The sequence below is a fragment of the Giraffa tippelskirchi genome, chromosome X (assembly GCF_054371585.1).
Source record: "Giraffa tippelskirchi isolate mGirTip1 chromosome X, T2T-mGirTip1v1.2.pri, whole genome shotgun sequence".
Classification (NCBI taxonomy): Eukaryota; Metazoa; Chordata; class Mammalia; order Artiodactyla; family Giraffidae; genus Giraffa; species Giraffa tippelskirchi.
In genome coordinates this window covers 24087958-24115104 of record NC_137289.1, presented here as the reverse complement: position 1 = coordinate 24115104, position 27147 = coordinate 24087958, and the positions used below count along the sequence as shown (strand labels likewise).

The 27147-nt window shown below is 40.3% G+C and overlaps 1 protein-coding gene across 4 annotated transcripts in view; it reads right to left on the bottom strand.

Moving 5' to 3' along the window:
- The window catches only part of SMARCA1 (SNF2 related chromatin remodeling ATPase 1), a 777971-nt gene that overhangs the window by 577538 nt on the left and 173286 nt on the right, over positions 1-27147 (bottom strand). The window contains exon 26 of one of the 4 annotated variants that reach the window (XM_081565723.1): positions 17942-18617. The exons of the other annotated variants lie outside the window; for them this stretch is intronic. Coding sequence (XP_081421849.1) covers positions 18405-18617 — 213 coding nt within the window. The 3' untranslated portion in view covers positions 17942-18404. Of the gene's footprint in view, positions 1-17941; positions 18618-27147 lie in introns of those variants that run through there. 4 annotated transcript variants of the gene reach the window in all.

Sequence of the window (27147 nt, the reverse complement as noted above, 5' to 3'; positions counted from 1 at the left end):
CCCTTTAAGACATTCAGGGGACTTCCTTGGCGGTCTAGTGGTTACGACTCTATGCTTCCAAGCAGGGGGTACAGGTTCGATCCCTATTCACAGAACTAAGATCCTGTATGCCGTGCCATGCAGCCAAAATAAAAAAGGCATTCAGGCACTGATACTGATGTGTCCCAGCCTCATCAGGCCCCACGGCCCAGCCATCAGTTTCTCCTCCTAATCCAGACTTCTCTATCCTACACCTCTCCACTCAGTTGGGTCTGCTCAGAAAAAATACCTGGGAGTGGACGGTGACCTTTCCCAAAGCAGCTTATTTTCTTTTTTGTGAAAGGAAACAATCTCCAGAAATAAATGAGGTGAGATTCTCCCGCTGGCGGAGTGTGTTGGTGTAAGTACAGACCATGGCGAGGGGCGGCTCTGACCATTTCCTGGTCTACAGGTAAGCAGAGAGAGAAACAGATGGGCCAATTTCACCATCTCACAAAAAACAGTGTTTTCAATATGTCTCCAATATGGAATTCTGTTTGGGGACTGGATGGCCAATGAAAGCATTTCAGGAAGACAATAATAAACTCTGTTATGGGCAAGCAGCATGCTTTTTGATTGATAGCATTCATTAAAGTGTGGACCAACAAATGAGCCAGACTTCGGCAGGATGTAACTGTCCTTGGAACAAACTTCAGGTGGAGACTGAGTCTGCTGAAGCATGTCCAAATGCTCCACCTCCCACCTGCCAGTGCTCAGAGGTTTTCACAGACAGCCTTGCCTCTGCTGGTTCTGCTAACAGACTTGAGGCTTGCCTCTGGCCCCCACATAACCCTGTCTTGCTCTGGGGAAGATCACCTACCCTGGTCTTATCTGTCCTCACTATGAAGGGGGCTAAAGTCAGAGCAGAAGGAAGCAATCTTGCTCAATGAGACAGCATGGCCATCGGAGGAGCTAAGAAAACATTTTTAATCTCAAGTTTGAGGAACACTATTCCTCAATGAAAGGTAAAGGGGAATACAAATCACCACCACATGGCCACGTTCATTTTTTTAATTTAATCTTTCTTATTTTAATTTTTTCAGCCTTACCACATGGCATGTGGGATCTTAGTTTCCCAATCAAGGATCGAACCTGCACCCCCTGCAGTGGAAGAGCACAGTCGTAACAACTACACCACCAGGGAAGCCCAACATGGCCACCTTTAGAAAATAGGAAATGAATACTGATGGGGAACTTTGACAGTACTTGACTCCTGAATCTTCTACCCCCACCTACTGCCATCCCGTTGGTAGATCCCAGTGTAGTAATTCCCTCAGCTCCAAATGAGAATTCCCTTAGTGTTAGTCACTCAGTCATGTCCAACTCCTTGCAACCCCATGGACAGTGGCCCGCCAGGATCCTCTGTCCATGGAATTCCCCAGGCAAGAATACTGACATGGGTTGCCATTTCCTTCTCCAGGCAACCTTCCTGACCCTGGCATCGAACCCAGGTCTCCCACACTGCAGGTAGATTCTTTACCGTGTGAGTCACCAGGGAAGCAAGTATAATATGTTAGGTTGCAGGTATAAAACAAGAATAAGTAGAACATAAAATTCTGTGTATGGGTGCAGAGGAATTGAAGTTTGGAGAAATAGAGGGGTCTGATCATGCAAGATGTTATGTGGAAGACTGAAGAGTTTGAAAGTTCATTTAATGGTAATTCCTATCTGGGGCAGGCTTCCCAGTTGGTGCTAGTAGTAAAGAATTCGCCTGCCAATGCAGAAGACACAAGAGACATGGGTTCAATCCCTGGGTCAGGAAGATCCTCTGGAGGAGGAAATGGCAACCCACTCTAGTATTCTTGCCTGGAAAATTCCATGGACAGAGGAGCCTGGTGGGCTACTGGTGGGCTACAGTCCAAGGGGTCACAAAGAGTTGGGCACAACTGAGCGACTGAGCATGAGCACACACACACACACACACACACCTGACTGGGTCAGGGAAAGTTGGTGGGCAGTGGTGACAACAGCAGAGGCTACTTGCTGTGAATCCTAGCTCTGACATCACTTACAGGAACAATAAGCTGTTTAAATAAAGGAATTTGAGCAGCCCCTACAAGTACCCTTGACTTATCAATACCTTCCTCTCACTGACACAGCCACTGCACCAAATCCCCAACAATAATATAATAACAATAACAATCTTCATCACTAACCCTTACTGAGCACTTATTCTATTCTAGGAGCTCTTCTAATTATATCATATATTTTAGATTATGACTCACTTCTCTAGCTCAAGACTTAAAAGTCCCTGATAAAATGCATGTTATCTGAGCATAGTACATTAATCCATTATCAACCACTCACATTTAAATATTCACCAGATCATCAGATTAATGAAGAGTGGTATACAGAGACCTAACATGAAAAAAGTTTCTAGAAGATTCATTTGACAGCTGTGTAGAGAATTAGTTAGGGCTAGAAAGACACTACAGCCCTGCACAGAAGTTAGGAGTCTGTTTTTATAGGAAATCCAATTGCAAAATAAAAGATTAAGTTGTAATTGGTATACCATATACATTTTATAAATTTAGAGAGGTGTGTGTGTGTGTGTGTATTTATGTATTTGTGTTACTTGCTCAGTCATGTCTGACTCTTCGTGACCCTAAGGACTGTAGCCCATCAGGCTACAGTCTCTGTCCATGGGATTCTCCAGGCAAGAATACTGGAGTGGGGTGCCATTTCCTTCTCCAGGGGATCTTCCCAACCCAGGGATCAAACCCAGGGCTCTTGCATTGCAGGCAGATTCTTTACCATCTGAGCCACCAGGAAAGGCCGTTAATTATATATATGCTATAGAACAAACCCAATCAGATGGGCCCTTTTAAGCAGTAAGTGCACAGTTAAGAGTAGGCACAGAGCTAAGTTCTAGAGTTAGTATTGACCCTAGAGACAGACAAATTGTTCTGCACAAAGAAAATCTGTAATACTTTTATATTCCTCCTGAGAGGTCCAAAGCAAAAAGTAAAAGAAAAGGGATGAGGCCATGAATAGAGAGGAAGGAAGCTAACCCACATGGTGAGAGACTGGAGCTTGGGTTGCAGAAATGGCTTAGGGACTTGAAAGGACAAGGATGGCCATCACTCCATCTGAAGTTGTTTGCCACTGTGCTAGCATCTCTCCACATCCCCCAAGCTTCAGTAACATCTGCCACACTTTCCTTGTGTCAGTGGGTTGTTGGGAAATGAAGAACAGGGATTGTGTTCTGAGTTTGAGTCAACATGGCATAGAAGAGAAAGAGTATGTACAGCACAGTAAGAAGACCCTGAAATAAAAAAGCTTCCCAAATGGCAAGCACTCAGGGCTTCAGGAGACTGTATGGCGTCAGCACCCTGGAAATTCACAGCTTACACAGGGCTTCAGACCTCCCATGATCTCTGGGATAGAGTTGCTGTGCATGTGTGCTAAGTCACTCCATTTGTGTCTGCCTCTGTGCAACTCTATGGACGGTAGCCCATCAGGCTCCTTTGTCCATGGGATTCACCAGGCAAGAATACTGGCATGGGTTAACATGTCCTCCTCCAGGGGATCTTCCTGACCAGGGAATGAGCCATCATCTTCTGCATTGCAGGCGGATTCTTTACAGCTGAGCTACCAGAGGAAAGCCTGATAGAGGTTCCAGCCAAACTTATTTCAATTTTAAGGATAATGAGGGTGACCCTAGCTGACGACTGGAAATGTATAGGATTTTCTTAAAGTGAAATGCGAAAGCAAAATAGAATGTTTTCCAACACAATTCAGTTGCCATAGTCCTCTGACCTATTTTTCTCTTTTTCTTCTTTACTTTCCTTTTCTCTCCTTCTCCCTCCCTCTCCTGTCCTCCCCTTCCCTCTTTTCTGGCCTTCCTCTCTCTCTTTCCTTCCTTCCCTCCCCCACTCCTTCCCGCTTTCTCTCTTTCTTGGTATTTTTCCATCTCACTCAAAGAAGGAAACAGTAAACTGCAAAAACAACAACAACAACAAAAAAGGTGCATTAATTCCAAGTCTAGGTAGATTGCAGTAAATGAGCTTTACGAAGAAAGAAAACTGATTAAGGTAGAGTATTGTAAGCCATATGCCAGTGTCAGGCAGGGAAGCAGCAGCTGTGCTATCAATTAGAACATTCTAATACCCAGTTATGAAGACTGACACTTTGGAAGTAATTAAGTATTAGATATTTTTAGGTCACTGCAGCTGCAGGAACACACAACTTACGCATTCAGGAGATCGAAGACTTGATAGTGGCTTTTTCCTTGGAGGCTGCACTATCTTAATTGTCCCTAATCATTTTCAACACCTATGGTGTTTTGTGATTGCCTCAAGCATAGCAATTGGTCAAATGTGAACCAAGGGGGAACTGCCGCCTCTTCTTTTTTTGCTAAGATCATGAAAAGCGGCAGGGGCATATTGGAATATCAGACTAAACCACAATGACAGAAATAGCCCATTGACATGCTAGATTCCCATTAAGAGCATACACGGCTACAGCTAATTTCCTATGGCTAGTGGGGGATTCTAGGAGGCAGCAATCATTCTGTCAAGATGCTGAGATTGTCAAAGATGTCTCTTTCTAGCTGGAGAAAAGAAAAAGAGGGAAATCTTAGCTGATTATTATTTCAGTTAACATATTGGTATTGTGTGTCCCTGCCGTGCAATCAAGCCCTAGGCTACACATTGTGGGGGAGACAGAAAGGGTCTCAATACCAACAGCAAAGACTTCACAGCAGTACTTCTGCATAGAGTCATAGACTTGTAAAGCTGGAAACCACCTGCCTCCGTGGTTCTCAACCTGTGAATTTTAACCCATATGTTAAAATCGCCTGGCATCTTTTAAAAGCTATCATGCCTGGGACTCACTCCTGACCAATCAAATCAGATTTTTAAAGATATATTCTATGTATATACCAGAGCTCCCCAGATGATTTTAATGTCAGCCAGGGTGGAAAACCACTTATTCATCCAACACCATTATTTTATGGGTGAAAAAACTAAGACTCAGAAAGTCACTCCCCTATGACAAAGGGACACCTAGAATCAATCCTCTGGACCCCCAGTGAGTGTTCTTTCGCCCTCTTGAAATGCTGCTTCCTGTCAAAGGAACAGGACTTAGATTGTAAGTGGCAGAAATGAGACCTGAACTCAGACAATCTGACTCCACAGTCTGTGTTTTAGCCACTATGCTGTTTGAATCCCCAAACAGGGCCAAGTGACAGGCTCAGGCTTCAGGCCAAATGATATTGAGACCAGTCATTCTAGAGGGACACAGAAGAGGAAGTGGTGCATAGAAGGATGCCACACTGGAGGTGGACTTGGAAATCCAGGTAGGAATCGAGGAAGATGACTTGACAGGTTAGGGTGAATGGTAGTGGGAGTGATGTCAGAGACAGAATGACAATAGGAATCCACAGTTTACAAGGGAATCAGTGCCATCATTCTTGAAAAACAATTCCAAACTTAACAGTTGCAAAAACATAGAGTATATGCATAGATACTCTACCCAGGTTCATCTTGTTCTCTATGAGTGTGTGTGTATGTGTGTATATATGCATATACATATGTATATATACACAGCTTTGTTTTGGAATGCAGATAGAATAGTGAATAAAAGCAGACTGTATATATACATACATATATGTATATGTTTGAGGAGGGCATAGCAACCCACTCCAGTATTCTTGCCTGGAGAATCCCCATGGACAGAGGAGCCTGGCAGGCTACAGTCCATGGGGTCGCAAAAAGTCAGACACAACTGAGCGACTAAGCACAGCACAGCAGCATATATTGTTGTTGTTGTTGTTCAGTCACCCAGTCGTGTCAGACTCTTTGTGCCCTCATGGACTGCAGCACACCAGACCTCCCTGTCCCTCACCATCTCCCAGAGTTTGCCCAAGTTCATGTTCATTGCATCAGTGATGCTGTCCGGCCATCTCATCCTCTGATGCCCTCTGACATACTACATGTATATATATATAATTTGTCACATATAATTATTTCCATATAGAAATTTATATATATTTATTTAATATATTCATATATAATTTATCTTCTGAGCCATTTTAAGGTAGATTACATCTATCAATTCCCTTAACCCCCTAATACTTCAGTTTGTATTTCCTAAGGACAAAGATATTCTCTTAGATAACCACAGCACAGTTATTAAGTTCACAAAATGTAACATTGTTACAATACAATATCTTATCTACTGCTCATATTATTTCATCAATTGTCCCAATAATGTCCTTTATAGCATTTTGGTTCCTCAAGCAACCTAGCGTCATGATTGCCTTTAGTTGTCATGTCCCTTTAGTTTCTTTTCATCTCAAACAGTTCTTCAGCCTTTGTCTTTGATGACACTGACATATTTGAAGAGTAGAAGCCTACTACTTTACAGACTGTTCCTCAATTTTCGTTTGTCTGGGTCTTTCTTAGGATTAGATTTGGTTAATCCATTCCCAGCCAGAAAACCACACAAGTGATGTGTCCCACTCAGAGCATCATGTTTGCAGGACACAATGTCTGTCTGTGAGATTGAAAACTGGTCAAGGCATTGTTCAGTGTTCCTGCTGTGTACTCTTTTTCACTTCATTACCAAAAAGCAATCTAGGAGGAAACACTTGGAGAACATACATATATCTAGCTCCTCATTGAGATTCTCTCTGCCAAAGTTAGCATCTATGGATGATTCTTTCCTGAACCCTTCTCTACTACAATGGTTTCCCAACTCCACCACTCCCTCCACATCTATCAGTTGGCATTCTGTTGTTAGGAATCCCTTCTCCACTATCTGTTTGTTTATTTATTTACTTTCGGCATGAACTTTAATAGTTTCTACATCTGGCTCTGCTAGTCACAATAGGGACTGGCTAGACTGTTATGGTAGAAGCCTGCAGAGGTTCCATATATATGCAAAAAGGTTTTCACATTTTAAGAGAGAAACAAGGCGTGATTATCCAGTGATAAAGGGAGGAAAAAAACCTAGTAGACCTATATGAAGTCCTTTTGGAGGGGTTAAACCAGACAAAATGCCCATTAAATGCAGCTATTCTTAGTAATAAACCCAAAATTCAAACAAAAGCACTTAGCTGTTTGCTTGAAAGCACTGTACCTATTTCAATGTAACATCTCAATTTTCAACCACCAGCCCAGCAAAGATTATTCCAGGAACCTAGTTTTGTCCAAAATAAAAAAAAATAAAATAAAATTGTGTTCAACTAAATGCATCATGACAGATTTCTCACAGCTCCAGGAATAGATCTATGTTCTTAGGGTGTGTTGGCAGAGAGTGAGGGATTGGACTACAGGAGGTGGTAATTAATCTGATAAAAAAAAAATCTCTCAAACTGTGAAAAAATTAATCCTGCCGAGATTTCAGGGTGTGTTAGCAGTTCAGTTAGGGTGTGTGCAAACCACACCACCAACCCTGGGATGCTTTCACAATTAAAAGCTGATGACGCTTGGGGGGAGACTTTATCACCAGTAAATTAAAACATCGGGACAGCAAAGCCAAAGAGTACTTTATAGACCAGTGCGATTGGGTTCAGGTTGAAACAAGGCACGTAAGGAATATGCATCACATTTCTTCCTTAAAGCACACAGTAAAGGCCATATCTTTTCCCAGGTGGTTTTACTTTTCCCTCCTATTTTACTCTCTTCCCAAAAGCAGACTTAAAGGTTGAGTCCCTTCGATCATAGCCAGGTCGGGAAAGCCAGGTAAGTTTTGGGTTGCCTTCTGTCTGCATCCCCCTGACATAGAGAGGCTCCAAAGCAATGATTTCCTTATATTTTCTGAAACTGAAAATCCCAATTATGGTAAACAAATCTGACACCAACTTTGGCTCATGCCATCTTATGAAAGATATTTATACTGCCTCAGAATATAAAAAGCTGCCAGGGAGATAACAATCTGCATGAGAAAATGCAGGAGTGTTTTGGAAATGTCAATAGTTAATGAGCCTAAGAGGACAGTTTTTTTTTTTAAAGCTCTCATCCCAGAAAATTTAGAACATAGGGCTGATGTATACATATAAAATAACACTGCTATATTTAAAATGGATAACCAACAAAGACCTACTGTATAGCACATGGAACTCTGCTCAATGTTATGTTGCAGCCTGGATGGAAGGGGAGTTTGGGAGAAAATAGATGCATGTATGAGTATGGCTGAATCCCTTTTCTGTGCACCTGAAACTATCACAACATTGTTAATTGGCTATACTCCAATACAAAATAAAAGTTAAAAAAAATAGGAGGGATTTCAGGCACTTGTTTTATTAGGCTTTGATTGTATTTTTAAATTTTGGAAGTAATCACTGCTTTTCAGGTAATGATTGTTACTGATTTACATGAAGGATTCGGGTTCTAAAAGCCAGAAATGAATTCCCTAATCTCAAACTGTATGATGGGTCCACTGGTCCTTCAAAATGATTCTTTCATGATAACAACACCTCACTTCCTGAGCTCATCCACCATGAGAACCTTGAACATTTTGTTAATAATCAACTTGTGAGTTGATTCTCTTCTTGGGAGAATTTAAGTTTTGGTTACTGGAAGGTCCAAAGGAAAAGAATGCTGGCTGTTATGCCTAAACAACCCACAGGTTGCTTTAAAGGACTTGACTTGTTGGAGACACAAGATTCAAATTTGCTATTAAGCTGCTGTAATATTGTTCAATTTCTGAAATGATTTTGTGATCTTTAAAATGATGGGATTTCTCATAGAGCTCTTTGGCCTTGAAACATACTTATTCACAACATTTGTCATATGCAGCGACATTCAGCTACAGCAGAGTAAATAGGTTTAAAACTGTGAGTTCTGCCTGCTGAAATACTTTATCATTATGCCTTGGCATCCTCAAATGCAATAAATGTGGAAATTTGGAATTGAAGGGCTTGATTTCCAGTCTCATTGGCCTCTCTCCCTTTGAATTAATGTGCTGCCATTGAGTTCAGCAATAAAGCATCTCGTGCTAACAGAGAGAAAATATCAACTTTCTTCCTATGCATATGTGAATTTGGCAAAATATCAGGAAGAAGGCAATATAAAAGTAAAAATGATTTAGCCATCATGAATATGAGAAGGTGAATTTAATGCATAACTAACAGCCTGCAGGATTCGTGGTTCTGGCATACTGGGGGAGGTGAGACATTAATTGAGTTAAGCTTTGGAAGAAAATCATTTTTCTAGTGATAACAGCAAAGCAGTATTCTGTATGCTATTCTCTAAGTAATGTTACATTTAAATCACCTTATCATTATCAACAACAACAACAACAAAAACAAGCTGAACATTTTCACTTTCTTCCCCTGTAAGAATGTCAGTTCCATAGGGCCAGAAGCCATATTATCCCTGACACTTAGCATAGTAAGTACTTTGTTCCTATTGGTCAAAAAAACCCAAAAATGTCGTAAGTGATTTTTTTGCATGTTTATTTGCTTCCTCTCTGTTTCATCCACTAAAAAGATCTTCTTCATCACACAGTGCCTGGAATAAAATAGGAGCTAAAAGAATGTTTGTCCAATGAGTAAAAATGAATTCTCCCACTGCACTAGACTTCTGGTGGGTAGAAAGAAGCATGCATATGCAAAAGGTCAGACTGAGTGGCCCATGAAAATCTATATTTCTGGAAAATTATACTTATATAAAGCACAAAAATTTATTTCTAAATTCCCTACAAGTCATCAAAGGCCAGGGCAAGTAAGGTACTGCCCTTGCACGCAAAACTTCAGGGGAAAATTTAAGTACATAACTAAACAGTGAGAGACTATATTGCAATGTAACAGGAATTTTTTTTTTCCTTTCTACTTGCTGTATGAGAAAAAGAAGACTTATTGGACACTACCTGTTTTGTAGATTCACTCTTGCTTCTCAGTTATAATTTGAATCACTTAATGCTATTTGTTATATTTTTAACAAAATATAAATTTCCAAAAATTTATTATAAAAATGTAAGGGGCAACAAGATTCTGAAATAAGATGAATAATATTTTAATGCAAGATTTTTGAGTTAAAAATAATGTAAAAATACACATTGAACAAAGTATCCAAATTTTGAATAAAGATAGGATCAGCAGTAGGCCAGTATCTAGCTGTATTAAAATCTGAGGAAAAAGAAAACTGGTTTCTATTTATCATGTCCCTGCCTTCTAAAGACTATGATTCTCAAGCAAAATGTGTGGGCTGCTATATGAGGCTGTAAGTTAAAGAAACCCAGAAAAAAGGCAAATTGCTCTCTATAAGTAAGAGGATAGATGTGAAATAGAATCTAGGAGGAGGCAAGAGAACAGAGTTGAGAAGACAGGACCAGTGGAGGAAGGAAAACGGATGACCAGGAAATACTGGTAAAGAGATGTCCAATGAGAGAATTAGATTCAATTTTACTCTGTGGTGTGCAGTGTAACCAGCAGTCTATTCCATAGTGACGTATTCAGCAAAAAAGCTCATTCCCCATTAATGTTTTGGGAAGTGGGTGGATTTATTTTGCAGGGGACGGGGGACAGAGCATCTAATCTTGTCCCAGGAAGAGCAGAGAGCAAGAGCAAAGGTTACCCAAGGGGAGTACAATCTGATCCTTCTTTATCCAGGAACTTGGTCACTCATCAAGTTTGGCTAATGCTATGTCAATTGTTTGTTGAATCTGTCTGCTCCCTTCCATCTCTACTGCCTGCCCCCATCGTCTTAGATTATCATCGTCACCTTTCACCTTAACCATAGCACTAAACTTCTAACCACTCAGGGGTTCATCTTCCCTGCTCTCCAAATCATTCCTCACACAGAAGCACCTAAGCTTTTGAAAATTCTCATGTCACTCTCACTGCTCCTACGACAAAGTCTAAATATTTCAAAATGGCTTGAAAGTCCTTCACGATCAGGCCCCAGCATTGTCTTTTATGATTTCCCATTATCCTCAATCCACCAGATACACTAGACTTCTATAAGTTTTCTGAATGAATGCACTATGATAAAGTGGGAAATTTTTAAAAGCATAAAGGTAGCACATAGGGCAACTATTGCAAATGCAAGACCTGAACCTCAGAATTATAATCACTAAATGACAGTGGGACAAATAGACAATCAAGTCTAAGATCTGCTTCATTAGCCAAACTATAGCCAAAGACATTAATTTGGCCTCTGGCATATCATTTTTTCTTGTTTCATTCTGTAGTCCAAGTCACCCATAGTATGATATTGAAATAGATATTAAGTTTTTTTCTTTGACTGGATTATAAATGCCCCACATAAAAATAGAACTTGGGTTATTATACCCAGAGCAGGGAAGAAATATTACTAAATTCTTTCATCAAAATTTTATTTACATTTCTTTTGTGAAACATCCATTTCTCTGCACCAAACAAGATAGATTACTTTCATTAAAGTCATTAATGCCCATTAGTAAAAAATAATGTACTTGAACTTTCCATAGCCTTATACTAATCACAGAGACACATGCTCCACCAAGACTGGCATGCTCTCACATAAAATCAAGGTACAGGGACGGCCCTGGTGGCCCAGTGATTGAGACTTCCCACTTTCAATGCAGGGAGTGCGAGTTCGATCCCTGGTCAGAGTAGTGGCATCCCACATGCCACGCAGCACAGCCAAAAAACTAAATAAATAAATAAATAAATAAAACACACTTTTTTTTAAAATCAACGTGCAGGGCCAGTCTGTCTACAGCTAACAACAGCCTATTCTTCTCAACAGAGATGCAAATTGCACACAGACATATGGATTTGCTGGTTGTTCTGTCTTTTCCTTAGACTTTTGTTACTCCTGAATCTGGATGCTGACCTACATTTGAGTGCTATGCCATCTAGCATGGTAGCCTCTAGCCACATGTGACTATGTAATTTTTAATTAATTATGACTAAAATTAAAAGTTTAAGTCATCTATACACGATCCACATCTCAAGTGCTCAATAGCCATAGGTGGCCAGTGGCTACCATTTTGGACAGTGTAAATACAGCTTACTTCCAACACTGCAGGAAATTCTATTGGGCAGAGCTGTTTTCACACATTCCAAAGCACCCACCTCCTCAGCCCCCCAAGTGCAAGATTCACACAGAGTTCTCATTCCTGAGCTTCCCTCTTCCACCTCCTGCAAAGATTTAGACATTTTTTTAAAATCCCCTATTACACTTCAACTTCAGTCCAAGTAGAGACTCTGACAGCTTTATTACTACCTTATCAAGTCACTTCGTGATTTTTTTAAAAAATTATTATTCTACAAAACCATTTATCCAGACTGGATTTGGTAGCTCTGTGAAGCCTATTCATTTAATAGAAACTGATTTCCAGCACATGATTCCTGGCTTCCTTGCCCCCTAATGTGCTCTGTACCCAGCAGTACTAACAGCAGACGTCCTTTCCAAGAAATCTTCCTTCCATCAGCCACACTAACAGATCCATCTAAAATCATGTTCAAGCATTTTCTTTATGTTTTCACAGTCACCAGAAATTACTTCTTTCACTTGAGTTTCATTTCTTTCTTTCCTTTTTTCTTCTCTTTCAGGAGAAGATTGTCTACCCCAGCAATAAAGCATTTGTGTTCTCTGCAGCTAGATAATTGAAGAAGAAACACTGACAGGCATATTGCTATATCAATAATGCAGTGTCCTTCACCGACAAAAGGCACAGCTACTGACCCACCTCTAGTAAAATACAGGTCTTGAATTGTGTCTCCAGAGGTGAGAAGAGGTTTGTCTTAACCCTTTTGATAATGATCATTTACGTCTGGAGTTAGGGTGCCATCTGTGGCCAGATTTGAGGCTCAATCTGTGACCAGAGCCAGGACTCATCTTTAAGTACACTTAGGAAACAATATTGTGGCCAGAATCAATGATCAACTTATATTTGATTCTGATGGTCAGAAACTACATGAGGCCTAGGGATCAGTAGTTGTGTGTTCTAACCCTTAAGCCTAGCGTGACACAGATAATAATAGTTTGGGGCAGAAATATATTGTACACTTTCTCTTCTACCCCAAAAGTAGTACATTTGGAGGCATGCATGCTGTCCAGCACCCATGCCAGACCTACACATCATGAATCAGTCCTGGCTTTCCTTCCTGTTGTGTTCAGATGAGACCTTGAATGACTTCACCCTATGCAGCCACTACCATTCAATCAGAATTGGCCCAAAAGATTAAACCTATTTATTATCTTTGTTCCAGAGAGATCCGTGAACCGAGCAGCAGATTGTGCCTGGAAAGAGGATCGTTATGGTTCTAACCATTTTTTGAGGCCAGAGGAAGGGAGCAATCAACTTAAGGGTAGGATCTGAGGCAAATAAAAACATGTGTATAAGCAGTACCCTGTAGACACAGGCAGCCTTAGCAGCGAGAAGGCAGGAAAGTATTATTTCCGGGCCACGTGCTCTAGTCCTATATTTGCATACTGTTGGAAGTAACATGGTTTTGTGCCAATTGGATATATTTGCACCTCTTTCTGCCTTTTGCTGCATGAGTCACTGAATACTTTCAGCCTCCTGGTTTCTATCAACAGTCACTGAGAAATCTCCCTCAAAAAAATTCAAAAGATTCAACTGACTTTACCATACCCTAGAAATGACTGACCAACAGTGGTGACTGAGCCCACAGTGGCACCCTACTTTTCTGGGAATGTCCTTCAGTCACTGGAAAGCATCTTACTGAGTTGTGTCTTTTCAATTTTAGAACCACATATACTACAGTTACTGTCTTTACAAAGACAGCTGGTCCTCAATTCTACCAAAAGCTTTCACTTCATCATACTTGAGAACCAATAAGCTCTCAAACTTTCTCCAACTGCACTTCCAAAGTATCTTAGTGCTATAGTGACCTATAAAATTTACCTAGTCCAGCTACCCACCTATTACTTGGTCTCCCTCACAGCCTCTTCAACAAGTTGTCATTCAGTAATTGTTAGATAATTTACAGAGACAAGGCCAGGCTAACCACTATTTCCCAAGGCATTCATTCCACCAACATCTTGTACTATGCCTTTCCATGTTGGCATGCCTCCCACTTCAATATATTTCTTCCTTGAATTCTGCCAAAAATCTCTCTCCTGGTTCCTTCTACTCATCGACCCTGGTTCTGCTTCATGATATCTTACTAAAGAAAAACATGAGAGGAATCTGTTCTTCTTTCCAGCCTTTGAGATGTCTGAGAACAGTTATCATGACCATTCCTGTGCCTCCCTTTTTCCAAGTTAATCAAGCCCTATTTCTATGACTGTTAGCCATCAAGTCCCTTCACTATCCTAGTCAGCTTTTACTGAACATGCTTTGGCTCATCAATCTCACTCTTCAAGTCTCAGGACTAAATGTTTTAAGTTTGACTTGCATTAGTGCATGTTCAGTTGCTTCAGTTGTGTCCAGCTCTTTCCGATCCTATGGACTGTAGCCCACCAGGCCCCTCTGACCATGGAATTCTCAGGCAAGAATACTGGAGTGGGTTGCCACGCCCTCCTCCAGCAGATCTTCCTGAAGCAGGAATTGAACCCACGTCTACTGTTTCTCCTACATTACAGGCAGTTTCTTTACTGCCGAGCCACTGAGGAAGCCCAAGCTGACTTGATCATAACTGATTAAGGCAAAGCTGTTATTTTTCTTTCTCCAGATATTAAATTTATATTGATGGTTTTTAAATTTTGCATTCCCATTCTTTGAAAATCATCTCATATTCTTGACTCATTGAGCTTCCCAACCCCTTTCATTCCTCCTTCCCATCACCGCATCCAATCTATCAGATCTTTTTTAAAAACAGTTCTTGAGTCTCTCCCTCTCTTCTATTTGAATAACTCCCACATGTGATTTGGTCCTAATCACCTGACTGGCTCAGATCACGAACTCTTTATTGCCAAATTCAGACTTAAATTGAAGAAAGTAGGGAAAACCACTAGACCATTCAGGTATGACCTAAATCAAATCCCTTATGATTATACAGTGGAAGTGACAAATAGATTTAAGGGATTATATCTGATAGACAAAATGCCTGAAGAGCTATGGATGGAGGTTCGTGACATCGTACAGGAGACAGGGAGCAAGATCATCCCCAAGAAAAAGAAATGCAAAAAAGCAAAATGGCTGTCTGAGGAGGCCTTACAAATAGCTGTAAAAAGAAGAGAAGTGAAAAGCAAAGGAGAGAAGGAAAGATATACCCATTTGAATGCAGAGTTCCAAAGAATAGCAAGGAGAGATAAGAAAGGCTTCCTCAGTGATCAGTGCAAAGAAATAGAGGAAAATAATAGAATGGGAAAGCCTAGAGATCTCTTCAAGAAAATTAGAGATACCAAGGGAACATTTCATGCAAAGATAGGCTCAATAAAGGACAGAAATGATATGGACCTAACAGAAAAAGAAGATATTAAGAAGAGGTGGCAAGAATACACAGAAGAACTGTACAAAAAAAATCTTCATGACCCAGATAATCATTGATGGTATGATCACTCAACTAGAGCCAGACATCCTGGAATGTGAAGTCAAGTGGGCCCTAGGAAGCATCACTACGAACAAAGAAAGTGGAGGTGATAGAATTCCAGTTGAGCTACTTCAAATCCTAGAAGATGATGCTGTGAAAGTGCTGCACTCAATATGCCAGCAAATTTGGAAAACTCAGCAGTGGACACAGGACTGGAAAAGGTCAGTTTCCATTCCAATCCCAAAGAAAGGGAATGCCAAAGAATGCTCAAACTACCACACAATTGCACTCATCTCACATGCTAGTAAAGTAATGCTCAAAATTCTCCAAGCCAGGCTTCAGCAATACGTGAACCGTGAACTTCCAGATGTTCAAGCTGGTTTTAGAAAAGGCAGAGGAACAAGAGATCAAATTGCCAACATCCACTGGATCATCGAAAAAGCAAGAGAGTACCAGAAAAACCTCCATTTCTGCTTTATTGACTATGCCAAAGCCTTTGACTGTGTGAATCACAACAAACTCTGGAAAATTCTGAAAGAGATGGGAATACCAGACCACCTGACCTGCCTCTTGAGAAACCTGTATGTAGGTCAGGAAGCAACAGTTAGAAGTGGACATGGAACAACAGACTGGTTCCAAATAGGGAAAGGAATATGTCAAGGCTGTATATTGTCACCCTGCTTATTTAACTTACATGCAGAGTACATCATGAGAAACACTGGGCTGGATGAAGTACAAGCTGGAATCAAGATTGCCAGGAGAAATATCAATAACCTCAGATATGCAGATGACACCACCCTTATGGCAGAAAGTGAAGAAGAACTAAAGAGCCTCTTGATGAAGGTGAAAGAGGAGAGTGAAAAAGTTGGCTTAAAGCTCAACATTCAGAAAACGAAGATCATGGCATCCGGTCCCATCACTTTATGGCAAATAGATGGGGAAACAGTGACTGACTTTACTCTTTTGTTCTCCAAAATCACTGCAGATGGTGACTGCAGCCATGAAATTAAAAGACACTCCATGGAAGGGAAGTTATGACCAACCTAGATCATGGCATCTGGTCCCATCACTCCATGGGAAATAGATGGGGAAACAGTGGAAACAGTGTCAGACTTTACTTTTTTTGGGCTCCAGAATCACTGCTGATGGTGACTGCAGCCATGAAATTAAAAGACGCTTACTCCTTGGAAGGAAGGTTATGGCCAACCTAGATAGTATGTTTAAAAGCAGAGACATTACTTTGCCAACAAAAGTCCGTTTAGTCAAGGCTATGGTTTTTCCAGTGGTCATGTATGGATGTGAGAGTTGGACGGTGAAGAAAGCTGAGCGCCGCAGAATTGATGCTTTTGAACTGTGGTGTTGGAGAAGACTCTTGAGAGTCCCTTGGACTGCAAGGAGATCCAATCAATCCATCCTAAAAGAGATCAATCCTGGGTGTTCATTGGAAGGTCTGATGTTGAAGCTGAAGCTCCAATACTTTGGCCACCTCATGCGAAGGGTTGACTCATTGGAAAAGACCCTAATGCTGGGTAGGATTGGGGGCAGGAGGAGAAGGGGACGACAGAGGATGAGATGGTTGGATGGCATCACCGACTCGATGAACATGGGTTTGGGTAGACTCCAGGAGTTGGTGATGGACAGAGAGGCCTGGCGTGCTACAATTCATGGGGTCGCAGAGAGTCGGACACGACTGAGCGACTGAACTGAACTGAACTGAGACAGCATATTAAAAAGCAGAGACATTACTTTGCCAACAAAGGTCTGTCTAGTCAAGGCTATGGTTTTTCCAGTAGTCATGTATGGATGTGAGAGTTGGACTATAAAGAAAGCTGAGCACCGAAGAGTTGATGCTTTTGTGGTGGTGGAGAAGACTCTTGAGAGTCCCTTGGACTGCAAGGAGATCCAACCAGTCCCTCCTAAAGGAGATCAGTCCTGAGTGTTCATTGGAAGGACTGATGTTGAAGCTGAAACTCCAATACTTTGGCCACCTGATGTGAAGAGCTGACTCATTTGAAAAGACCCTGATGAAGATTGAAGACCTGGGAAAGATTGAAGGCAGGAGAAGAAGGGGATGACAGAGGATGAGATGGTTGGATGGCATTACTGACTCAATGGAGATGAGTTTGAGTAAACTCTGGGAGTTGGTGATGGACAGGGAGGCCTGGCATGCTGCAGTCCATGGGGTCACAAAGAGTAGGACATGACTGAGTGACTGAACTGAACACCTCTTGCCAGAATTATTTCAATGGTCTCCTAACTGATCTATTCTTTTTCCTATTCCCGTTCCTCCTCTGGCCTACTACCACTTCCTAATACATCCATCACCTTGGTGGTAGTTTAGCACTATCATTCAGGACTTAGATTTTGAAGCCAGACTACTGGGTTCAAATCTCAGCTATACTATTTATGAGCTCTGTGAACTTGAGGAAATCATTTAATCTCGAAGATCCTTATTTCATTCATCTATTACATATGGCTAATAATGATATCTATCTCACAGAGTACAGTAAATGAAGTACCACATATAAGCTAGCCCCAGGCATGGTACATAGTAAATGTACAATACATTTATTATAATGAGCTATTATCATTATATCTGTTGTTGTCACTTTGCTGATCAAAAATCCCCAGTGTTTTCCATTGCCTATCAAATGAGCTGAAATATCTTTTACCTAACATTTAAAGCTATGTATAGTCAACCTCAAAGTAGTACAAATCAGCTTGATTACTTTTTAAAAAGTTGTTTGCTTCCTCACCTAGAAAATGCCATTCAATTATCTCAAATGTCCTTTCAGGGACAGACATTTGTGATTTGATCAATCTAGATATTTGGCCCCTCCTATTTGTATGTACTGTACACTATTGTTGTTCAGTCACTAAGCTGTGTCCGACTCTTTGCAACCCCATGGACTGCAGCACGCCAGGCTCCCCTATTCTTCACTGTCTCCTGGAGTTTGCTCAAATTCATGTCCATAGAGTCGGTGATGCTATCTAACCATCTCATCGTCTCTCACCCCCTCCTCCTCCTGCCTTCAATCATTCCCAGCATCAGAGTCTTTTCCAGTGAGTCAGCTCTTTGTATCAGATGGCCAAAATATTGGAGCTTCAGTTTCAGCATCAGTCCCAAAGAATACTCAGGGTTGATTTCCTTTGGGAATGACTGGTTTAATCTCCTTGCAGTCCAAGCACTATCAAGTGTCTTCTCCAGCACTGTGTATAGTTCCTGGAAAAAAAACAAAAACACCTTACTTTTCTCCAGTGTTTGCTCATGCCATTTCATTCCCTTGAAATGCCTCTCCATCTTGTCCTTCAATATGTTCAAATGCTAACTCCTCCATGAATCCTTCAATCAGAAGAGATCACTGTCTCTCCTGAAACTCCTAGAACAATTAGTTTCCTTGGTTCTGTGATACTCATTACATCCTACACATCTTGCTTGTATCCCCTACCAGACTCTATAAACAGTTTGTATCTCTTTCAACTATGTATTCAGTTCATTGTATCTAACACTGTGCCTCCTACATTGTAGGATATTACAGTGCTTATTGAATAAATGAAGAATAAAGCTTTACTCATATGTAACACAAAAATTTCCCTGGGTTAATGTATGTACCTTCAACTGATGTTTCCCTGCCATATATTCTTTTTTTTTTAATAAATTTATTTATTTTAGTTGGGGGCTAATTACTTTACAATATTGTAGTGGTTTTTGCCATACATTGACATGAATCAGCCAAGGGTTTACATGTGTTCCCCATCCTGAACCCCCCTCCCACCTCCCTCCCCATCCCATCCCTCTGGGTCATCCCATTGCCCCAGCCCTGAGCATTTGTCTCATGCATCGAACCTGGAATGGTGTTCTGTTTCACATATGATAATATACATGTTTCAATGCTATTCTCTCAGAACGTCCCACCCTCGCCTTCTCCCACAGAGTCCATAAGACTGTTCTATGCATCTGTGTCTCTTATTCTGTCTCGCATATAGGGTTATCGTTACCATCTTTCAAATTCCATATATATGTATTAGTATACTGTATTGGTGTTTTTCTTTCTGGCTTACTTCACTCTGTATAATGGGCTCCAGTTTCATCCATTTCAATAGAACTGATTCAAATGTATTCTTTTTAATGGCTGAGTAATATTCCATTGTGTATATGTACCACAGCTTCCTTATCCATTCGTCTGCTGATGGACATCTAGGTTGCTTCCATGTCCTGGCTATTATAAACAGTTCTGCGATGAACATTGGGGTACGTGTGTCTCTTTCAATTCTAGTTTCCTCGGTGTGTATGCCCAGCAGTGGGATTGCTAGGTCATATCCCTGCCATATATTCTTGACAAATATTCATAAAATTGGCAAATACCCACCATATAACCCTGAGCACTAGCTGGGCATTCGTTATTCCTTTGGAAACCCCTAATTACAGATGGTTATAAAAAAGCATTTGTGGGGGCAGCTTCTTGCATTTTACTATTGGTCCACTAAAGTTATATTCACATTCTAGCTTTGTTGTCTCTTCTTTTCTGGGATTTGATTGGCTTAAAAAAAAAAAAACTCTGTGCACTGTAAGAAAAGACCAGGGACTTGGCCCAGGCTTCAGGTTCTGCGCGCTACTAGGGATGGATGGTTCTGGAAAGGAATAAGGACTCCCAGCAGCCCCTAGGTCCTTCAGCACCAGTGTGATAGTCCCTCCTGTCTCTGGGGGTGTGTGGGAAAAGTCCCCTATTTTTAGGATGGGAGGACCAGAGGGATGGCAGCAAGATTCCAATGGCTGGCTTGCCTTGTTTTGGAAGAAAAATTAAGCTGAACGAAAACAGGCTTCTTCTTGCTCCCCTCACCCACAAAAAAAAAGCATTGTTTTTTAATAAAATAATTTGTCCCCTAAAAATGAATATGTCAGAATAGTTAAAGTTTAGGAACTGTAACTATAAAGTCTAGGAACAATTAAGGTCTAGAAAATTGAGTAAGAAAAGAAACGGCCAAACGAAGAATGCTGAGAAAACAAAAAAGAGCAGTTCTCCCACCCATGGGAAATGGCTTCCTGCTCAAGAAGATGGCCTGGGTGCTCCATGAAGACCTTCTGCGACAAACTTCTTTAGCTATGATAACAACATCAAATATTGAAATAGTTGAGGTTGATTGTGTCTCCTTCACACACAGCCCAAAGTTCCCCTTACACAAAGTTCTCTATCCCACATGCCAACTTGTGTGACACAAACTCTCAGAAATCCCCACAATCACTTTGTCCTGTGATGATAATGAAGGCCCTGATTTCTGATTGGACACTGCAAAAAAGGGAGGGCATATGAGAGATTGCACAAAAGAAATTACTTAAGCCATGATTTTGTCAAAAATGATAGACATAAACATTTGAGTTTTGAGAAAACTCCTGTAACTTCCTGTGGGTAGCAATGCCCTTGCTCTCCTCCCTTATTATGAGGGGAAGGCCTCCTATCCTTATGTGACATATCATGAGGATGGAACATCTCAGAGTTTAGGAGACCTTTCTCCTATACTCAAAATGATCAGTACAAAGCCATAATACGTTTCAATATTTATCAATCACCTTTCAGTCACTTTCTGCTCTTCAACTCACTTTCATATACATTTTTATTTAATTTTCAAATACAGTTGCCCCTTGAGCAACTCAGGAGTTAGAGGTGTTGATCTTTCATGCAGTCAAAAATCCATGTATAACTTACAGTCAGGCTTCTATAACCCCAGTTGCACATCTGTGGATTCAACCAACCATGGATCAGACCATGTTGTACTGTAGGAATTATTATGGAAAAAAATCTATGTATAGTGGACCTGAACAGTTCGAACCTGCATTGTTCAAGAGTCAACTGGACTGTAAATAATAGCCAGTCACTGTCCTGTGCACTTAACATGAATTATATCATTTAATCCTCACATAAATCCTATGAATTAGATACTATTATCATCCTCATTTTGTTGTTGTTGTTTTTCAGTCACCCAGTCGTGCCCAACTCTTTGTGACCCCATGGACTATAGCACACCAGGCCTCCCTGTTCATCACCATCTCCCGGAGTTTGCCCAAGTTCATGCCCATTGCATCTGTGATGCCATCCAGCCATCTCATCCTCTGAGAGGGGAAGAGCTACTCCATTTCTTCTATGGGATTCATGCCCACAGTAGTAGGTATAATGGTCATCTGAATCAAATTCACCCATTCCCGTCCACTTTAGTTCACTGATTCCTAAGATGTCGATGTTTATTCTTACCATCTCCTGCTTGACCATGTCCAGTTTACCTTGATTCATGGACCCAACATTCCAGGTTCTTATGCAATATTGTTCTTTGCAGCATCAGATTTTACTTTCTTCACCAGACATATCCACAACTGGGTGTCATTTCTGCTTTGGCCCAGCTGCTTCATTCTTTCTGGGGCTATTAGTAGTCATCCTCTGCTCTTCCCCAGTAGCATACTGGACACCTTCCAACCTGGGGGACTCATCTTTCAGTGTCATATCTTTTTCTCTTTTTATACAGTTCATGAGGTCCTCACGGCAAGTATACTGGGGTGGTTTGTATATGGCAAGTATACTGAGGTGATCCCTCCTCCAGTGGATCACGTTTTGTCAGAACTCTCCACCTCCACTATGACCCATCCATCTTGGGTGGCCCTACATGGCAATTCATAGCTTCATTGAGTTATGCAAGCCCCTTCTCCATGACAAGGCAGTGATCTGTGAAGGGGCATCTTCATTTTTACAAGTGTGCAAATCAAGACACAGGGAAGTTAATAATTTTCCCAGTCAGACAGCTAATAAATCATCAAGCTGATATTGAAATCTGCCTGACTAGATTCAGTAGAGTTTAATAAATATACCACATATATAATATGATACATATAATCATAGTGTATTGATACTTTGTAACCTGCCCATGAAAATTTTTGAAGAAGTTTTCAATGTCAATAAATATAACTCTACATTGTTATTTCAAATGTACTTTTAGTGTTTCATTGTAAGGCAGCACCAAAATTTATTTAATCACTTTTTGATATAAATTTTGGTTGTGCCTAATTTTTTACAATGTAAACACTATTGTGTTGAAAACCTTGTACATCTATATCTTCATGCACATGTATTACTATTTTTTCCAGAATAAATTCTCAGAAGCTTCATGCCAGTTTTAGGATGTGACAGGAGAGACCTGCAAAATAACATTTCAAGGAAAGTCTCCAAGGGAAAGAGCCAAACCAATGGCTTTATAGAGTCAAACACAAATTCCAAAATGCAGGTGTGTCATAATGGAGGGCAAAGAGAGAAAGAACAAAAGCAAAATGGCAAAAATCAAAGAACAAATAAGGAGAAGTTATACACAGAGTCAAGGACATAGGTGAAAAACAAAAAGCTAAGGGAAAACTAAAGGTGGAACTATGAACATTTGAGAATGGGTGAGTAATGAAGAATATTGGCTGGTGGTGGCCTTAGTGGACAAATTGGACACATTGACACTGCAGAAAGAGAAATTTGGATCATAGAGTTTTTTCAGAATTTTTTAGGAGCAGAGAGAAGGGATGGGCCACAGCTTTATGTTGAGGCACCAAATCAAAGGAGAAAAAGACAGCTGATAGAGGAACTGACATGACAGCTCCAGAAGTGAGCAGCAGCAGGATCCAGTTGTTGAAGTAGAGAAATGCTCCCAGCCCTGCCAGCCTCACTGCTGAGTTCAACATAACTTTGGAGGATAGCAGCTTCAGCAAAGCTTTGAAGGCTATTGTTTTCAATGGCCCCTGAAAGGAAATGATAATCAAGGTGACACAAGGAATCTAGCTGCAGACAGTGCTAAAATTGGCAGAATTCACACTCCTCAAAGTGCTACAAACAGTAACAAAGGATAGGCAATATTTGACTGACAAGTACTAGCATTTCTCTGAAATTCTTTAAATGTCAAAGGCTGCGAAATGTGTCTGGATGAAGAAAAGCCTTTGGTATATGATTTTCTTCTCAAACTCTTGCAGAGAAATGAAATGCCAGATGTATTGATAAAATTGAAGAAGATAGCACATAGCAATGGGTGGGTAAGGGAAGAAATTGATGTAATAGTAGAGCAAGGAAAAGCTACCATTATATGTGGTCTGCTACGCACGCACACCTCTCTTATGGAAAATGATGCCATGTGTGAGAGAAGCAGAATGTAAAGATGAAATTGGATGGTTTATATGTAGCCAGTTACATATTTTTCAGATGAAATCAACCTGGAACTATGCACAGAAGGCCGGAGAAGCTGGAGTCAGACAAAGTGAAAAGTTATAAATATAGAAACCAAAGGGAAATATGCTAGTAGAAAAATTCTGTAAGTGGTGAAAGCTCTTGGCAGCTACTCTGTAGTGAAAGAAGACATAGGAAGAATTTGGAAAATCAAAGTAAATCTCAGAAGATAATAAAATAAATTTGGAAAGTTTGAGAATTATTAGAATGGAGACTAAAATTGAGCAAGTAGTTTTGGTGGTGTATAGTCATCCTGATGGGAACCATTGAGGTACCTATCTGGAACAATAAATTCAATATTCAGGGAGCTCACATTTCAGCAACTAGAAAAAGAAAGGCTAAGCTTGATCAGGATATGGTTGTTAGAAGAATTAATGTAGTGAAAGACAAAATATTTGAGTTTAGACATTAGGCACACCTCAGCTTACATCTCTGTTCTGAAACTTACTAGCTATTAATATACGGCCTTAGGCAAGTTATCTCTCTAAGCTTTGGTTTCTTCATTTGTTAAATGGGGTGATAATGGTATTGACCACTGAGAACTATTATGAGAAATTGATGAGATAATACACAAAATTCTGAGCGACTGAATTGACTGACCAATGCAGGAGACCCAAGAGACATGGGTTCAGTCCCTGGGTCAGGAAGATCCCCTGGCGTAGGGGATGGCAACCCACTCCAGTATTCTTGCCTGGAGAATCCCCATGGACAGAGGAGCCTGGCGGGCTACAGTCCGTGTGGTCACAAAGAGTCAGATATGACTGAGTGACTAAGCACAGCACAGCACCACAGTCAGGGTACAAAACTGTTGACTGGATATTTTTATAAGAGTGACAGTTTTTCTTTGAGAAAATATAATATTATAGAATTAATATAATTGTAAAGTTACATTTTCCTTTCCTTTCCTCTAAAAAATTCCTGCCAAAACTTATGGAATGCAGCAAAAGCATTTCTAAGAGGGAAGTTTATAGCTAAAAAATGTTTACAGTAAGAAAAAAGTAAGCTCTCAAAAAAAAACCCTATTAATAGCATTTCACTTCAAGGAACCAGAAAAAGAACAAACTAAGCCCAATGTTAGCGGAAGGAAGGAAGTAATAAAGATTAGAGTAAAAATAAATGAAATTGAAAATAGGAAAACAATAGAAACCGTTAAGAAAACTAAGACTTGACTCATTGAAAATATAAACAAAATTAACAAACTTTTAGCTAGACTAACCAAAAAAAAAGAGGGAGAAGACTCAAATAAATAAATGCAGAAAGGAAAGAGAATACATTACAACTGATACTATGGAAATACAAAGGAGCATAAGAGATTACTGTGAACAATTATACACCAATAAATTGGACAATCCAAAAGAAATGGATAAATTTCTAGAAAAATATATAACCTACCAAGGCTGAATCATAAAGAAATAGAAATTCTGAACATACCAATAATGACTAAGAAGTCTGAAACTGTAATCAAAAACCTCCCAATAAAGAAAAGCTCAGGACCAGGTGGCTTCACAAGTGAACTCTACCAAACCTCTAAAGAATTAATGATCATCCTTCTCAAAATCTTCCAAAATTTTAAGTGGAGGGAACACCTTCAAACATATTACACGAGACCGGCAGTACCTTGATACCAAAGCCAGAACAGAACACTATGAGAGGGACTTTCCTGACAGTCCAGTGGTTAAAACCCCATGCTTCCAATGCAAAGGATACGATCCCTGGTCGGGGAATTAAGATTCCACATGCCATGTGGCGTGGCCAAAAAAGTTTTAAAAAACACTGTGAGGAAAGAATACTTCATCCCTGATGAATATACGTGCAAAAATTTTCAGCATAATACTAGCAAACCAAATCCAATGGCACATTAAAAGGATCATGCACAATGATCAAGTGGGATTTATTCCTGGTATGCAAGAATGGCTCAATATACACAAATCAATAAATGTGATATATCACATTAAGAGAATAAAAAATAAAAACCATATGACAAAATTCAACATCTTTTCATGATATAAACACTCAATATAAATTGAGAAAAAAAAAAACAGAAAATGTATTTCCAAAAGGTAGAACAAAATGATAAGGAATTAGCAGAAAATATTAGGGTCTTATAAAATCAATTCAGGAAATCTAATATCCAAAAAATTAATCCTTTGTCCTAAAATAGAAAGAAGAGAAACTGAAGGACAGGAAATTATCAAATGAATACCATAAGAGAATTTCCCAGGCCCAAAAAACATGAGTTTCAGATTAAAAGTGCTCACAAAGGGTCCAACATAGTGAGTGTTCAAAGACCTTAAACCTAGGGCACAGCATTGAAACTTCAGAACATCTGGGGAAGAGAAAAGTTCCTAAAAGGAAACTCATACATGATTCACACAGGAAGGGTAAGGGGAATTACACTCAAAGGAATAAGAATAAAAATGGCATAGGACTCTTCCTCAAAACATTTTGTTTTGAAAATGTTAAACACACAGCAAAGGCGGAATGAGAAGCCTAGACTTCTTACAAGGTTGTAAGGTACTGTCCCCAAACCTTCACTCTCGTGGCACCAAAGAAGACCACGTAGGGACTTCCCTCGTGGTCCAGTGGTTAATAATTCACCTGCCAATGCAGGGGACATGGGTTCGATTCCTGATCTGGGAACTAGGATCCCACATGCAGTGGGGCAACTAAGCCAGTGTGCCACAACTACTGAGCCCATGCACCACAGCTACTGAAGCCTGCACACTCCTGTGCTCCCCAACAACGGAAGCCACCTCAATAAGAAGCCCTCACACTGCAACTGGAGAGCAGCCTCCACTTGCCACACTAGAGAAAGTCCATGCACAGCAATGAAGACCCAGCACAGCCAAAAATAAATAAATAAAAAGAAGACCATGTAGGGACTGGGATTTCATTCTTGTTTGGTTGCTGATGATTGCCCCCATTAGTGGTGATCACCCGAAGAGCCTGGATTTCCACACCCTCCCAGCAATAACGTGTCCCTCCCCCTCTCCACTGGAGAGGTGTTAGAGGAAGAGGCAGGACTTTCACCACTGCCCAGCAGTAATGTGATCACCCCCAAACTTTTAGTATGAATGAAGGTCAGATGGGGAACAGTTAAAATGTACCCCTAAAAAAGTTCAAGTAACTCACAGAAAAGCAAATTAATTAATTATTTAAACATAGAAATTAAAAAAAACCATAACAAACAGAAAACAAAAAAGTGATGTAGCAGACTTAAACCCTAACATATCAATAATCACATGAAGTGTAAATGCCCTAAATACATCAGTTAAAAGACAGAGATGAGAACAGTAGATGTAAAAATATGACTCAACTTTACGCTGTCTATAAGAAACTCACTTCAAATATAATGATATAGACAGGTTAAAAGTTAAAGGAGAGAAAAGATATATCATGTAAACATTAATCAAAGGAGACTAGAAATAACTATATTAATATCAGATGAAGTAAACTTTAAAGCAAAGAAAATTACCAGAGGCAGAGAGCGGCAATGCATAATGACAACAG